The following is a 14,167-nucleotide window of genomic DNA, read 5'->3' on the forward strand; positions in this document are numbered from 1 at the left end:
TTGCAAGTAAATGAAGTATAGGGCTAAACTTGAAACAAACTATTAGTATAAAACTTAATAAAATTACCTAAAAGTGTGCCAAGTAGCACGAATGTCACACCACTGCCAGCGACCACCAACATCGGAAAAGCTTATAAAAACAAAATAAATAAAAAAGGAAAAAATAACACCGATCGAAAAGTAGACGTAAATCGTTGAACCGCACAACCCGTTTTAGCGTGTCAATGCTAAGAAATTAGACCCGTTTTGGCGTGTCAATGCTAAGAAATTAGACCGAAGCGTAATCGTAAAATGTAGAAAAGAATAATAACGTCGATTTAGGACCAGCGGGTTACGACGAACCTGTCAACCGGGAAGAAAAAAAACGCTTTGCGACGGACCTGTAAAACAGGAAAAAATATACGAAAGAACGTGGAATCTCACACGCACATTGCGGCATGTTAACTCACAAAATTTAGAACGAAACGTAAAACGAAAAAATTGTGAAGATTAAAAGTTTGAGGACCAAAGTTGAAAAAAAAAATTGATGGGTTAATTTTGAAAAGATGAAAAGTTTTGATTAAGAATAAAAAAAAATCTAAGGGGCTAATATGAAAAAGGAAGAAAACCTTTGGGTTACAAATGAAAAATTAACTTTTTATTTTAAAAAACTCCCCATGCATAGGGTATAACACCTTAAGAGGACCCGGGGTGGTCCGTGTTCGGCCCCCCATCACGAGTGATGGGCTTTTGCTACACCGCCGCCACCAACAATATAACGCGTGGAAATGTAAACGCGTGCTGGCCATAACGCGTTGAACTTTTGAGTTTTATAGGGTATGACTTGTACATTGTGCATTAATACTTGTATATTGGAATCCCCATCACTAGTGATTCCAACCCTAGTCCATTTCTATCACTAGTGATGGAAATATGGTTGATGACATGGCATTAGTTGATTGGATAGTGGGAGTGATAGAATCCATCACTAGTGATTCCACCCCTAGTCCCCTAATGACAAAAGAAGTTACTAATTTATAGTTGGTAAATTTTCAATAAGCACAATAATTGTTGGTAAAAAAACCTATATATTTGATGGTCAAAAATTTGACATGTTCCCTCTCAATTTTACAATTAAACCAAAGTGGAAATCAATGCAAGAACTGAATAGCCCAAGGAATCCTAATGTACCTCATAATATACAAGTGTAAGATTCAACTCACCAAAAGGAAAAAAAAAAGATTGAAAACACGAAAAAACGTAGGTCCTTCGGGTGTTATCTTCCACCCGAAAGACGGGCTTTCTCATCCTCCTCTTCCTCTTCCTCCTCCACTACCTCCTCGTTGGAGGCTGACCGCCCATCCATCTCAATTGCATACGCCTGATACCCTCTAGGAGTAGACAAGTGACCCGACCCGCTTTCACTAATGGATCTCTCAATATCCTCGATTCCCGCTACAAGCGGTATTGGTCTTTCTGGTATCGAAGGAACCGCTAAATCCGTATCTAACATTTTCAAAACTTGATCCATTGTAGGCCGAGCGTATAACTGCGGGTGAGAAGAAAGAACCGCCACCAACACATACTTCTCCATGGTCTCGGGTGGACCACACTCCGCCATACCAGAATCAATAACTTCTAAAGGTGTACCGTTTCGGACCATTGACCACGCCCAATCGGCTAAAAGAACCGGTTGATCATCCCCAACCGATAACAGAGCCTTTTTCCCACTTAAAAGTTCCAACAACACAACTCCAAAACTATAAACATCACTTCTTTCTGTCAATTGACCGTATAACGCGTACTCCGGGGCAACATAGCCCATAGTACCAGCTACCCGAGTACTCAAATGTGTCGCACCCTCAGGTGCGAACTTAGCCAGCCCAAAATCAGCAACCTTAGCCTCGAAATTTTCATCTAAAAGAATGTTACTAGCTTTTATATCTCTATGAATGATCGCGGGCTGGGCTCCCAGGTGCAAATAAGCCAACCCTCGAGCCATACCCAACGCGATTTTCCTACGAATCGGCCAACTTAGGTTACTCCGACCCGATTGATTCCCAAACAAATGATCATACAAACTCCCATTCTTAACCAAATCCGTAACAATAATCCTTTGATACCCTTCAAACCGTGTGGTAGCTATGCAGTATCCTCTCAAAGCCACAAGATTCACATGGCGAACACTAGCGATCACTTCAACTTCATGAGTAAAACTCGCATCACCCGCAGCTGAACAGTTTTTAAACCGTTTCAACGCAACTTCAGAATCATCAACTAACACACCTTTGTACACATTTCCATAACCTCCTGTCCCAATTATATTCTCTCTGGCGAAATTTCTAGTAGCCTCTTTAATATCATCGATACTGAACTTAATCAACGTTGTGCTTCCGCTAATCGAATCCAAAGCAGAGACAGTACTAGTTTCTGGTATTCTATCTCTATTTCTTCTAACTCGATTCAATCTCTCAACCTTTTTCCTCCTATAGTACCAAAATCCAACCAAAAATGAGGATACAACAACTGCAACAATAACTGCAACGATAACGATAACAATAACAATCGTTTTGTACTTGTTTTTCGACTTAGCGAAATCGATATCAAGCGAAAACAAACAGACAGACGTATCTCTATCGGTAGGACCGAGAGAGTTAACGAAAGCCGCGGCGTAAATAAACGGATACGCACGGCAGTTCGTTAGGTTTCCGACGGAATCTCCATTCAAATACGACGCTTGAAGATTCGAAAGCGCGACAGTGCACGACGTGCAAGAGGAGCCAGAAAGTGACTGATTACACGCCGTAAGTACCGGAGCAAGCAACGATCCGTTAACAATTTGTTCGAATTGTTGACGGTTAGTTATGTTCATGCAACCTGGAACGGCGATCCAGCTTGTATTGAAGCCACAATTGCGACGGAGGTCGAAGTTAGGGTAGAAGTCTTCGGCTAGGGTTTGGTAGTCACGCCAGCATGGCTCTGCGGTGGTCAACGGCGGGACGAAGGAGTTTGTACGGCGGAGGTAGTCGGATTCTACTAGCTGGAGACCTTGTTGAGCGTAGCGGCAGGCGCTTGGAATGTCGAGGTTAGGGCGGTTGGAGCCGACGAGGCGGCGGATTAGTTGAAAGTTTAGTGGACATGAAACGTTGCCGTTTTGGAGGAGAGTCCGGTGGTGGTTGCTGGTGGTGGAGAGAGGGAGAATGAGCAAGGAAAGGAGGAAAAGTAGGTGGTGGTGGACCGCCATGAAGGTACAAGTGGTAAAGCGGGGTGTACTAGTGGTGAAGCATGGAGGTATAGTAGAGTATAAAGATTCCGGCGACGGTGTATAGCAGGGGTAATACGACGTCGTGGTGACTTAAATCGGACGATAGGGTGTAAGACACATGGCTTTGTTGTTATAACGTAATTAGTTTATTGTTATTCTGTTTACTTTTTCATTTTGGTGTTATTTGAAAAAATAATCACACGATTTTACTTGAATATTGACATGAGGTGTATTTAATTATTTAAATACGAACGGTTTAGTAGGATGTAATAAAATTGGAAAAAAAAGATTGAATTGGAACGTAAAAACATGTAAAATATCATAACTACCTAAGAAGGAGATGAACTGATGATTTTGATTCAATTTCAGTTTCATCTTTAGTTAAAACGAACAATGTAAGAAATTGAATCTGTTCCAATTCCATTTAGAATCGATTCTATATACAGGGAAAAGATCAAATAGGAAGTTAATTTTCGCTAGGAAGGATAGGAAGCCATAGGATTATGACATGTGGCAAATTTTAAAATAAAGAGAAAGGGTATTTTAGTCAATCCAACTCCTTCTTCTTCCTTTTTCAAAACCCAGTAAATTAAAAAACCCACCATTTTCAAAACCCACCATCTTCAACTATTTCTTCACTTTCTATCTCAATAATCACTACATTATAGTGCGATTTTCATCACCAATCAATGATTCAGAACCCGATCAACGTGTTCTTTAGCTTTTTTTGAAGAAAACCCAGTTTAATTTCATAAAAAAATCTCGTTTTTTCCGGTGATTTTGGAGATAATCACTCGATTCGTTCGATTCGAGCGTTGATAAGTGTTTCTATCATTCAAAATTTGTCAATTGATGAAGAAATCGGCTTCGATCCATGTAAGAAATTTTTTTTTTTCGATTAAATTGCTGTACTAAAAACGCATCAGAAAAATTAATTTTCCATAAATTGGCTCATTTCGAAGACAGTAATTCGTAGACAATTCAGACAGTTCACAGTGACACATTTTTTAGGTGTTTTCAGTCCATTGCGTTTTAGAATGAGTCATTTTTAAGTGTTTTCTGGCCATTGCGTTTTACATATAAGACATTTTTTTTGTGTTTTTGGTGCATTGCGTTTTAGGTAAAACACATTTTTATGTGTTTTCTGGCCATTGCGTTTTACAAATAAGACATTTCTGTGTGTTTTCTGGCCATTGCGTTTTACAAATAAGTCATTTCTTTGTGTTTTTGGTGCATTGCGTTTTAGGTAGAACACATTTTTATGTGTTTTCTGGCCATTGCGTTTTACAAATAAGACATTTCTGTGTGTTTTCTGGCCATTGCGTTTTACAAATAAGTCATTTCTTTGTGTTTTTGGTGCATTGCGTTTTAGGTAGAACACATTTTTATGTGTTTTCTGGCCATTGCGTTTTACAAATAAGACATTTCTGTGTGTTTTCTGGCCATTGCGTTTTACAAATAAGTCATTTCTTTGTGTTTTTGGTGCATTGCGTTTTAGAAAAATGTCATTTTTTAGGTTTTTTTTTTCATTGCGTTTTACGTAACTGGTGGTTTTTCTATTGCGTTTTACGCAACTGGGTTTTAATTTTTTTTTTAAAAATATAGCAATAGTATACTCGTTTTAAAGAAAAAAAAACGCTCGTTTTTTTGGTGCAATTTTTATAAAAAAATAATGTCGTATGAAAGAGTTATTAACGTTTAAAAAATGGGGGGGAATTGGAGGAGAGAGAAACTATTGGCTTGGATTGACTAGAATGCCCTTGAACAAACTCACGCGCCTCTTTTATTCTTTTCAATTTCCCTGATTTAATCTTAGCCCTTGATTAACTTAATGAATGGTCAAGATCACTTCCTATCCTTCCTAGCCAAATAAACTTCCTATTGTATCTCCACCCTCTATATACATTGTATATTTCATTGTGATTTTAGAATTAGAGTTGGTAATAATATTTTATATATACGTACACAAGGCCGGCATTTACACTTACAAAATTTGAAAAAAGACCTGCCAATGTCCTTTTGTATAACTACTCTCTTTTGTCGGTCAGTGTCAATCATTGGTCCCTCTTTGACATTTATGGCAACTTCACCACCAATCCATTTATGACTTCAATGTATCAAGTATAAGTTTTTTATGACTTTTAGCCAAGTCTTTTTTAACATACCTTTTACTCATTTTATGTGTTGGTTATATGACTATTACAACTTCCAACAACATTGGTTCCTATCACATAATCACTTTCAAGTTTCAACCAAACACACATTTGCTTTTTCTTCTTTTATCACTTCATTTATCTAATTAATCACAAATCACATGTATTTACACCGCCCCCTCCAAACAAGATTGATTATATTATAAAGTAAATTCTTTTAACAGATTCTAGTTGATGCAAACTTTAATTTATTAATGTTCCAATTTCTTGAATTTCTAATTATGTATGCATATTTAGAAAAAGAAAAATTTGTTAACCAATGGCCCAATTAACTTAATGTGGTTAGCTAGCTACAACAATAAAGCACAAAGACATAGCCACATAAAAAAATAAAAACAAAAAAAGACAAGTTTGATGACAAACATTATGGTGTTACAAGAATCTTTTATTAAAAGAATCTTAAAACAAATACATTCTACAAACCCAGAGACCAGATGCAGCAACAGAGGATTCAATATCAAAATGTAGCAAATCACAACCCTTTATCTCAGAACAAAATGCCCAATTAAAAAAATTACTAAGTTTTAAAGAAAAATCAACATGAGAAGACAAAAAATGACAAGTTAACCTAGTAAACAAGTATAATGTTGCTATTGTTGGAAGGAAAAAAACTGTAAGTTGGTTGCTATTTCTGGTCATTTTGGTGGTTGGTTGACCAAAAACCATGCAGATTATAACATGTACTATGCAGCTACGGCGTAGCTTTGTGGGGGCTGGAGGGGGCGGCCGACCCCCCGAACTTTTCGCTCAATAGTAGAGAGTATGTAGTTTTCATATAGAAATTTTTGGGTATATACGTTTTCGACCCCCGGTCGGAAATCTCAAGCTTAGCCACCGCTATGCAGCACGTGGGATACGTACCTGATACCTCAAGAATGTACACACCGCCTTTGTATGAAATTTGGGATGTCAAGCCTTTGACCAGAAAGCATTTGGGAATCGAATTCAAATGTTCGCGTTCATGGATAACTTAAAACATTTAAAGGAGGCATTTTCTGAGTGAGTAGTTTACAAGCTCCAAAACACTCGACTCTGGTAAGTTCACTATGCAGTCTCTTCGCTCAAAATTATCTGCTGCCCCGGTTGTTGGAATCCAGCCTCTGAAGTTTGCGTGGGCTATATTGATCCCCGTTGTATTTTGTTTGGCGACTTGTCCAAGATAGAATTCCGGTCTTTGTGAATTTTCAACCGAGAGGCATTAAACCGGCCTCAAACATGTTACATGTGTCAATGGTGCTCCTTGGAAGTCGAGACTGCAGTTCATAGCCTCCTTCTTTGCCCGTTAACTGTGGATGCTTGGGTGGGGGCGGCTTTCTGCATGGTGCGGGTGAAAGTTATACGGGCAGACATTGATCCATCAGTTTTCATTCAGGCTCTTGCTTACTCAACTTTTTGGTTCTTTTCACGTGTGCTTGATGACACCAACTATTTCAAGGAACAACCACTAGTCTTTAAATTTTCATCCAGATACGAACAGAATGATTTCAAATTATTTCATCCATCATAGGCCTATACGATGCGTATTGAGGGTGTCGATTTAATCCCCCAAGGTGTGCCAATAATACGACCCTTTATAGAGACCAGATTCTGATATTAGACTGAATAATACATACATTGAAGAAGTCGTATTAAACAGTTGTAAATCTTATTACTTTGAAAATTAACCCTGCTGTGTCAAATATCATTGCAAAATGCCAGATGGGGATAACTCTAGAGCTACATTGTGTTTGCGCTGCGGCTTCGGCTGACGCTGCGGTCATTGCATTGTCTTCATGTCGTTGGTGGCGGATCAGGTTCACGTGTTTTCGGGATCAGTCCATGGAGCCACTAAAGGTATGTATTTCCAGACCTATTTGAAGATATGCCAGGCTGCAAATAAAGTATGTAGATTAATACTAGTTAGGGGCAACAACGATCAAGAAACAACAACAAAATTAACGTATATTAGTGATCATCAACATCATAAAAAAGGACCCGACCCGACCCCGACTTATTCCGACCCGAACCTAAACAACTCTTGTTTTTAATAATTGACCAGTTTTGACCCAAACCCGTTTTGACCCGACCCAACCCGTTTGCCAGCTTTAAATTCCTACTTTACTAGAAATCAACTCAACAATCAGCAATCAGAGGCTTTGAGCAGCACAGAATTTGGGAACAACAACACCTTCTTCTTCTTCTTCTTCTTCTTCAAGTCAAACCTAAACCAAGAACACACACTAGCGGTTACTTTCACGCATCAACAATCCAGTCGATTACGCTCTCGGATGATCACGGTTCATAACCTAGCTACGGCGGTGGTGGCGGTTGGCGGAGGATGAAGAAATTCAAGGTGAAGAACACCGGATTGTTACCTAATTCCTTGAAGATTATATCTTCGTGTATTCGAACTGTTTCTACTAATGCTAGCACCGTCGTTCGTTCCGCCGGTGCGTCTGTTGCTGCTTCGATTGCAGCGTCTGCTGATGATCACAGAGATCAGGTGTTCATTTTGTTTTTGATCGATTTAACTGCTTTTCATGTCTTAATTGACTGTTATGGTTGTTTGATTGAATGAATGAAATGACTGTTTTAGTATCCTTATGCTTGTTAATTACGGTTATAAGTTATAACTATAACTAATTTTTGAGAAGTTACAAGTTCATTTTCATGTGTTAATCAACTGTTTGCTAAGTAGTTTTGGTTGTATGATTGAATGAAACAGCTCTGTTAGGATCGTTGTGTTTGTTATAACTAATATTTGAGAAGTTACAGGTTTATTTCATGTTTATAGTGCTATAGAATGATATAGTAAGCACTGGAATGAATCTGAATAATATTTATGTACAAGTAATATAAATCCTAGAAAATCGTATAGTTTTGGTTGTATGATTGAATGAAGCAAATCTGTTAGTGTCATTGTGTTGGTTAAGTACGGTACGTGCACGGTTATAGCTGATTTGAGAAGTTACTTGTTCATTTCATGTTTATCGTGCATAGGGTTATAGAATGATATATTAAGTATTGGAATCTCGATAATATTCATGTATAAGTAGTATAAATTCTAGAAAATCAGATAGTTTTGGTTGTATAATTGAAAGAAACAAGTATTTTCGTATCGTTGTGTTTGTTAATTATGGTTGTGTGGTTGTAACTAATTAGGGTTTATTTTATGTTTATTGTGCATAATAGGGTTATAGAATGATATAGTAAGTATTGGAAGCTCGATAATATTCGTGTATAAGTAGTATAAGTCGTAGAAAATCAATTATAACTAATTCGAGAACTTAGAAGTGCATTACATGTTTGTCGTGCATTATAGAGCGATAGAATAATATAGTAAGTATTCGAATTCGATAATATTCATGTATAAGTAGTATAAATTGTAGAAAATCGGTTGTAACTAATTCGAGAAGAGAACTTACAAGTACATTTCACGTTTACCGTGCATAGTAGGGCAATAGAATGATATAGTAAGTATTAAAATCTAGATAATACTCGTGTATAAGTAATAAATCCTTGAAAGTTGATAATTTTAGAACTTACAAGTACACTTCATGTTTATCGTGCACAGTAGGGCAATGAATGATATAGTAAGTAATGGAATCTCGAAAATATTCATGTTTAAGTAATATAAATCCTAGAAAATCGATTATGACTAACTTGAGAACTTACAAGTACATTCCATAATTACCTCGAGAAGTTATAAGTTCATTTCATGTTTATCATACATAGTTGGGTTATAGAATGATATAGTAAGTATTGGAATCTCGATAAGATTCGTGTATAAGTAATATAAATCCTAGAAAACGATTATAACTAATTCCAGAACTTACAAGTACATTTCCTTACTAATTTGAGAAGTTACAAGACTTCATTTCATGTTTGCATTGCATTGGGTGGGTTAAACCCCACTAGGTCAAACAAAACCACTTAAAAGGTAGCTGATAAAAAAGTAAAGAAAGAGAGAGAAAGCAGCAGGAAGAGTCTTTCCTTCCTTCCTTCCTTACTTGTGTTTGGTTACAGGTTTCACGCGTAAATCCCCTGAAGAATTATATGGATATGAAAGTGTGGATCCTGCTGTTATTGTTGTGCTGCAATTGTAGTTGTAGCGGTAGCAGCAGACAAGTTATAAAGGGGGAGAATGATGTGGTGTGGATTGTTCAGCTATCTGATCTTCATTTTAGTGTTCATCATCCTGAGAGAGCTTCTGATTTCCAGGAATCTGTGACTCGCACTCTTTCCATGCTCAACCCTTCACTCGTCTTAATCACCGGCGATCTCACTGGTAATATCTTCTTTCTTTCTTTCTGATTTTATTTATTTATTTATTTCAAGGAAGGTTTTTGTCTGTCACCACCAGCAGATGGTAAAAGCAAGGATCATTTAACAATGAAGCAGAATGAACAAGAGTGGGTGGAATACCAAAAGACAATGGAGAATGTTATAACAAAGAGCGGCCTCGATAGAAGCATCTTTTATGATCTCAGGGGGAATCATGATAATTTTGGTCTGCCCACTGCGTTTGACTTTTTTTCAAACTATAGCATCACTGCTCAGCTCGGAAGAAGTCAATCTGTCAACACCGTTACTCTGCAGGCAGGCAATTTCCTTAACTAAATGCTATACTCTTTACTCATTCAACTTATTTCTATTTTCTCTTCAGACTAGCACCCGGAATGTTGTGTTTGTTTCATTCGACACCACAATGTCTACTGGATTACGGGGACCCACAAATCTCTTTGGGCATCCAACTGACCAACTCTTAACGGATTTAAACTCTCATCTCTCCCAATGGGATTCCACATCATCAACCAAGATCACCTTCGGCCATTTTCCACTTTCATTTTCTGCACCCACAAGGTCTAAAAATAACCTACAACAGATTTTCCTCAACCAATCCGTAACCGCTTACCTGTGTGGCCATCTTCATTCAAGATTCGGTAAGAATTTGAAACGACGTCATCAAGAAACGGATAGCAGCAACCTCATCCAACTAAATATGCATCCAAAGGGTACATCAAAAAAGGTCAATGACTTTTGGGAACTGGAGATGGGTGACTGGAGGAAAAGTCGAGCTATTCGCCTTTTGGCAATCGATAAAGGTCGTGTATCCTTCCTCGACACAGATTTAAAGACGGGATCCAAAGAAATTTTGATATTGCCTACTTATCCATTGGATTCCCGGTATATGTTGAATAAATATAAATTTGAATCAACGGAGGATACATCTCATATCAGAGCCCTAGTTTTTTCATCAGCTATCATCGCATCCGTTAAGGTGAAAATATACGACTCTAGCCGCCATGATATGGTGGTTCTAGAAGCTTCCATGAGTAAAAATGATAACTTATACACTGCCCCATGGAACTCAGAAGCATTTGTGGATCCATCTCCTAGTAGATATTGGCTAGAAATCCAAGCAGTTGATAACAACGGTGTAACAGTTTCAACCGAATTGATGCCTTTTTCGTTAAATGGGTTACGTGCTGACCTGTCATGGACATGGAAGGAGTTTTTTGTCATGGGGTGTCAATGGGCGGAACTATACTACCCGATATTTTGGTCATTCTATTTATTTGTTTTCACCACTCTTATTCTACCCAAAATCATCATTTCTGTTTCGAAAAAACACTACACATACAAATACTTCAAGGCGAATAAAGGGGTTATAAACGGTTTGACATGGGTATTTGCTGAGCTGGACAGTATCCCGTTTTTGTGGAATTTAATGTTAGCATACTTGTTGTACCTTATACTATGTCCATGGATTTCAGGTGAAGTTTTCAGTAAAGGAGGTCATGGTGATAGGGGATACATGACATATAAAGGGTGGGTGGTGAATTTTGATGATTTAAAAAGTTTGGAGTTTATCGGATTCCCGGATATAATGGTAATTGTTATTCCTCATATCTATTTTGTGGTATTACCAGCTGTTGTTATAATTGGGGCACTGGCTGCTGAGAGAGCAGTGTATCAAGATCATGTTTGTTCACTTTCTGGAAAGAAAAGAGATGATGATGGAGAATCCAGGTCAAAAGATCACAACGTAAGTGGCTGGATGTTGCGTAAATGGGCTAGGGGTATACTTGTAATTTTCTCTCTGGCGGTTTGTTGGAAGCATTTTAAGGTAAGTATCATTTGACCTACAACTATAACACTACTAGAGCTACAACTAGAGGTTCCAAGAATGGGAAGTTGGCATTTTTTTTTTTTGTTTTTTCTATAAATAGTTTTGTTTATTATGGCTACAAATAATAAGAAGGATTTATGAGGAGGTTTTAAGATTGACTTTAAGCTAACCTGTTTGACCTGTTTTGATGTAAAACATATCTCTGATTTGCCCATTCATAAATAAATGGGTCAAATAGGTTAGCCAAGAAAGGAACAAGCCGAGTCATGGAAAGTCTATATTTAATGCCAATTCATACATTTCGAACACTATTTTGACAATACTGTATTGCAGTCACATTTTAACACGTCAGTTATGGATAATTTTGCTTATGTTTTCCTGTTTTTATCTTCTGTGTGCAGAACTGTTGGGCTCTAATGAAGGCTTATGAGATGAACCCATTGGTGCATTTTCCATTTTATAGCTTCTCAATCCCGTTATTACTGGCTTATGCTTTTCTACAAGGCAAAAAGACTATAACGCCCTTTGCTTGTTAAATCTCAATCCCGTTAAGCTTGATGGCAGACCTACACGATGGACTTGATTGAGGTCTCGATAATCGGTTGTTCTAAATTCAAATCTTCTCTAAAGAAACTAGTTTTCATTGGTCAAGGATAAATTATACATGGACAAAGAAACTCATGGTCATGGGCAAATATGTTAATTTAACTTAATACTTTTAACTTCAGTTATGTACTTCTTAACAAGCCTTTTAGCTAGGTCTATATAGAGGAAATTTGGTACTTTAGGTGAGTTTTACATGAACGCTCCACTTGCGGTATGCGCATATAATGTATAGATGTGTGGGCGCTTGGAGGACAAAAGTGAAAGTGCACTAATTTTAACGTCATTTTACTAATTTCCTGAAAATAACGTTAAAAGAGGGGATGGTTAATCATGCATCATGTGGTGGTGTTGATAGCCGAAAGACAAGGGGGTACATGCACTAATCGGCAGTTGTCTCAATTGCTGAGTGTTATGTGCCTTATGTCCAAGGCTTGATGCAAAACTACTATCGAGCTGGGGGTCTCACTGGAAGCAGCCTCTCTATTCCTACGGGGTAGAGGTAAGGCTGTTTACATCTTACCCTCCTCAGACCCTACCTTAGCTTTGCTATTGGTAGAATTTACCGAGTATGATGATGATGAGGTGGGTTTTACATGAGTTAAGGTATGTTTGGGACTTTATCGTATCACTTTCATCTTTCAATGTTTTCATTATTGCAACTTGTTCACCTTTAATATGCATGTTTGACAAAATTAATATAGTGCTATCAAAAACCATCTTTCATTGAACAATCTATCGTTTCCTTCATTAAATTTACCATCAGTTGATCTTCAAAGGCCTTTGTGTAAAGGTAATTGTGCCTCGTCTATACTAAAAGGGTTAGCGGGTTGTAACCAAGTTATGAACAAGTTGATGGTGTGCTGTAATAAATGGGTTAAAGCCTTATAGGGGCCGTAAATGAGTTGGTAGGTTGATTTTACAAAATCTGTTTTTATTTTAATTTGAAAGGGTTGACGAGATGACTTGTTAAACAAGTTGTCCCGTTTAGGTTAAAATAGGTCAACCTAATTCATATCTTGTTCATTAGACATGGTTTAGACATTACAACCCAAACCCTCATTATTTTTATTTTTGGTTCGTAACATGTTACGGGGTTGTATCACGAATTGTCGCCCTTATTTGCACGCCTCTTTCAAGATCAACAATGCTACTTGGGTTTTTGTGTTGTCTCATGTTGTGCTAACAAAATCTTCTAATGATCTTGAACGTACACAATGAATGTGGTAGAAATAAGGATAACATAAGGGTCGAATTATTGGCACATCGGGATAAATTAAATCGACATCTGCAATACGGGTCATATAGGTCTATATGACCCGCGGATAACAATTCCCAAGGTCAGTCAAAGGCTGACATTATCGTCACGTGCAAACCCTATACGCATCGTATAGGGCTATATGACCTGTATTATGTACGAGGTTGTCCTTCAGTCACTCAATAGTGACAGAAAGTGACAGATGTGATATTACATCAGCACTATACGGATCGTATAGGGCTATACGACCCGTATTGGTCTGTGAAAAATGAAATCAACTTTCTGGCTTTACAAACGACGAAGGGAACATTGTTTCTTCTTCTCTTCTTTCTTTCGTTCGACAATCGATTCCACCATGTCTTGGTTCGATCTCAATTACGTTTTTGGCGAGTCGTCTGGCAACAACACGGTCACGTTTATTCTAGAAAGCAGTGTGGTATAGTATTTGTTAACTTGTTTTGCTTATGAAATACTTACCACACAGTTGTTTTAGGAGGCGTATGTTCCTGATTCTTATGATGAGAGAGTAAAAGATGATCACACGGAGGAGGACGTGTTCGGCTTTCGTTCTTATTACAAGGAACCGTTGTTGCCAGACCTGAACGAGGTAAGCATTTATTTACTTAGTTTGTATTAGACGTTAAATTTACCATTATCTTTTTCCCGTTGGTTATTTTAGTTTACTGTGCGTAGCAAACCGTTGTTGCCAGACCTGAAGGAGGAAAGCATTTATTTAC

At 37.8% G+C, this 14,167-nt stretch overlaps 2 protein-coding genes across 4 annotated transcripts; one reads left to right on the top strand and one right to left on the bottom strand.

Annotated features, from left to right (window-relative positions):
• Positions 1-1,047: 1,047 nt before the first annotated feature.
• LOC110884153 (probable LRR receptor-like serine/threonine-protein kinase RKF3) lies at positions 1,048-3,361 on the bottom strand. Its single transcript, XM_022131833.2, has one exon. The coding sequence runs from the start codon at positions 3,221-3,223 to the stop codon at positions 1,256-1,258; it is 1,968 nt and encodes a 655-aa protein (XP_021987525.1). The 5' UTR covers positions 3,224-3,361; the 3' UTR covers positions 1,048-1,255.
• A 4,194-nt stretch (positions 3,362-7,555) lies between these two features.
• On the top strand, positions 7,556-12,351 carry LOC110884154 (putative metallophosphoesterase At3g03305). Of its 3 annotated transcripts, none has more exons than XM_022131836.2 (5): positions 7,556-7,939; positions 9,463-9,724; positions 9,803-10,035; positions 10,103-11,566; positions 11,971-12,351. In XM_022131836.2, the coding sequence occupies exons 1-5, from the start codon at positions 7,775-7,777 to the stop codon at positions 12,103-12,105; spliced, it is 2,259 nt and encodes a 752-aa protein (XP_021987528.1). In that variant the 5' UTR covers positions 7,556-7,774; the 3' UTR covers positions 12,106-12,351. The 3 variants fall into 3 exon arrangements, with proteins under 3 accessions (XP_021987528.1, XP_021987527.1, XP_035834498.1); XM_022131835.2 differs by having other exon boundaries at positions 7,562-7,939; positions 9,800-10,035; XM_035978605.1 differs by lacking the exon at positions 11,971-12,351 and having other exon boundaries at positions 7,562-7,939; positions 9,800-10,035; positions 10,103-11,268; positions 11,370-11,547.
• The last annotated feature ends 1,816 nt before the right edge of the window (positions 12,352-14,167 follow it).

This window comes from Helianthus annuus, chromosome 10 (assembly GCF_002127325.2).
Source record: "Helianthus annuus cultivar XRQ/B chromosome 10, HanXRQr2.0-SUNRISE, whole genome shotgun sequence".
NCBI lineage: Eukaryota > Viridiplantae > Streptophyta > Magnoliopsida > Asterales > Asteraceae > Helianthus > Helianthus annuus.

Bases quoted from the DNA above. Each gene is read 5' to 3' on its own strand.
- LOC110884153 (XM_022131833.2), bottom strand. From the start codon at position 3,223: ATGGCGGTCCACCACCACCTACTTTTCCTCCTTTCCTTGCTCATTCTC.
- LOC110884154 (XM_022131835.2), top strand. From the start codon at position 7,775: ATGAAGAAATTCAAGGTGAAGAACACCGGATTGTTACCTAATTCCTTG. The intron at 7,940-9,462 runs GTGTTCATTTTG...GTTTGGTTACAG, and splicing joins CTGATGATCACAGAGATCAG to GTTTCACGCGTAAATCCCCT. The intron at 11,567-11,970 runs GTAAGTATCATT...TTCTGTGTGCAG, and splicing joins TTTGTTGGAAGCATTTTAAG to AACTGTTGGGCTCTAATGAA.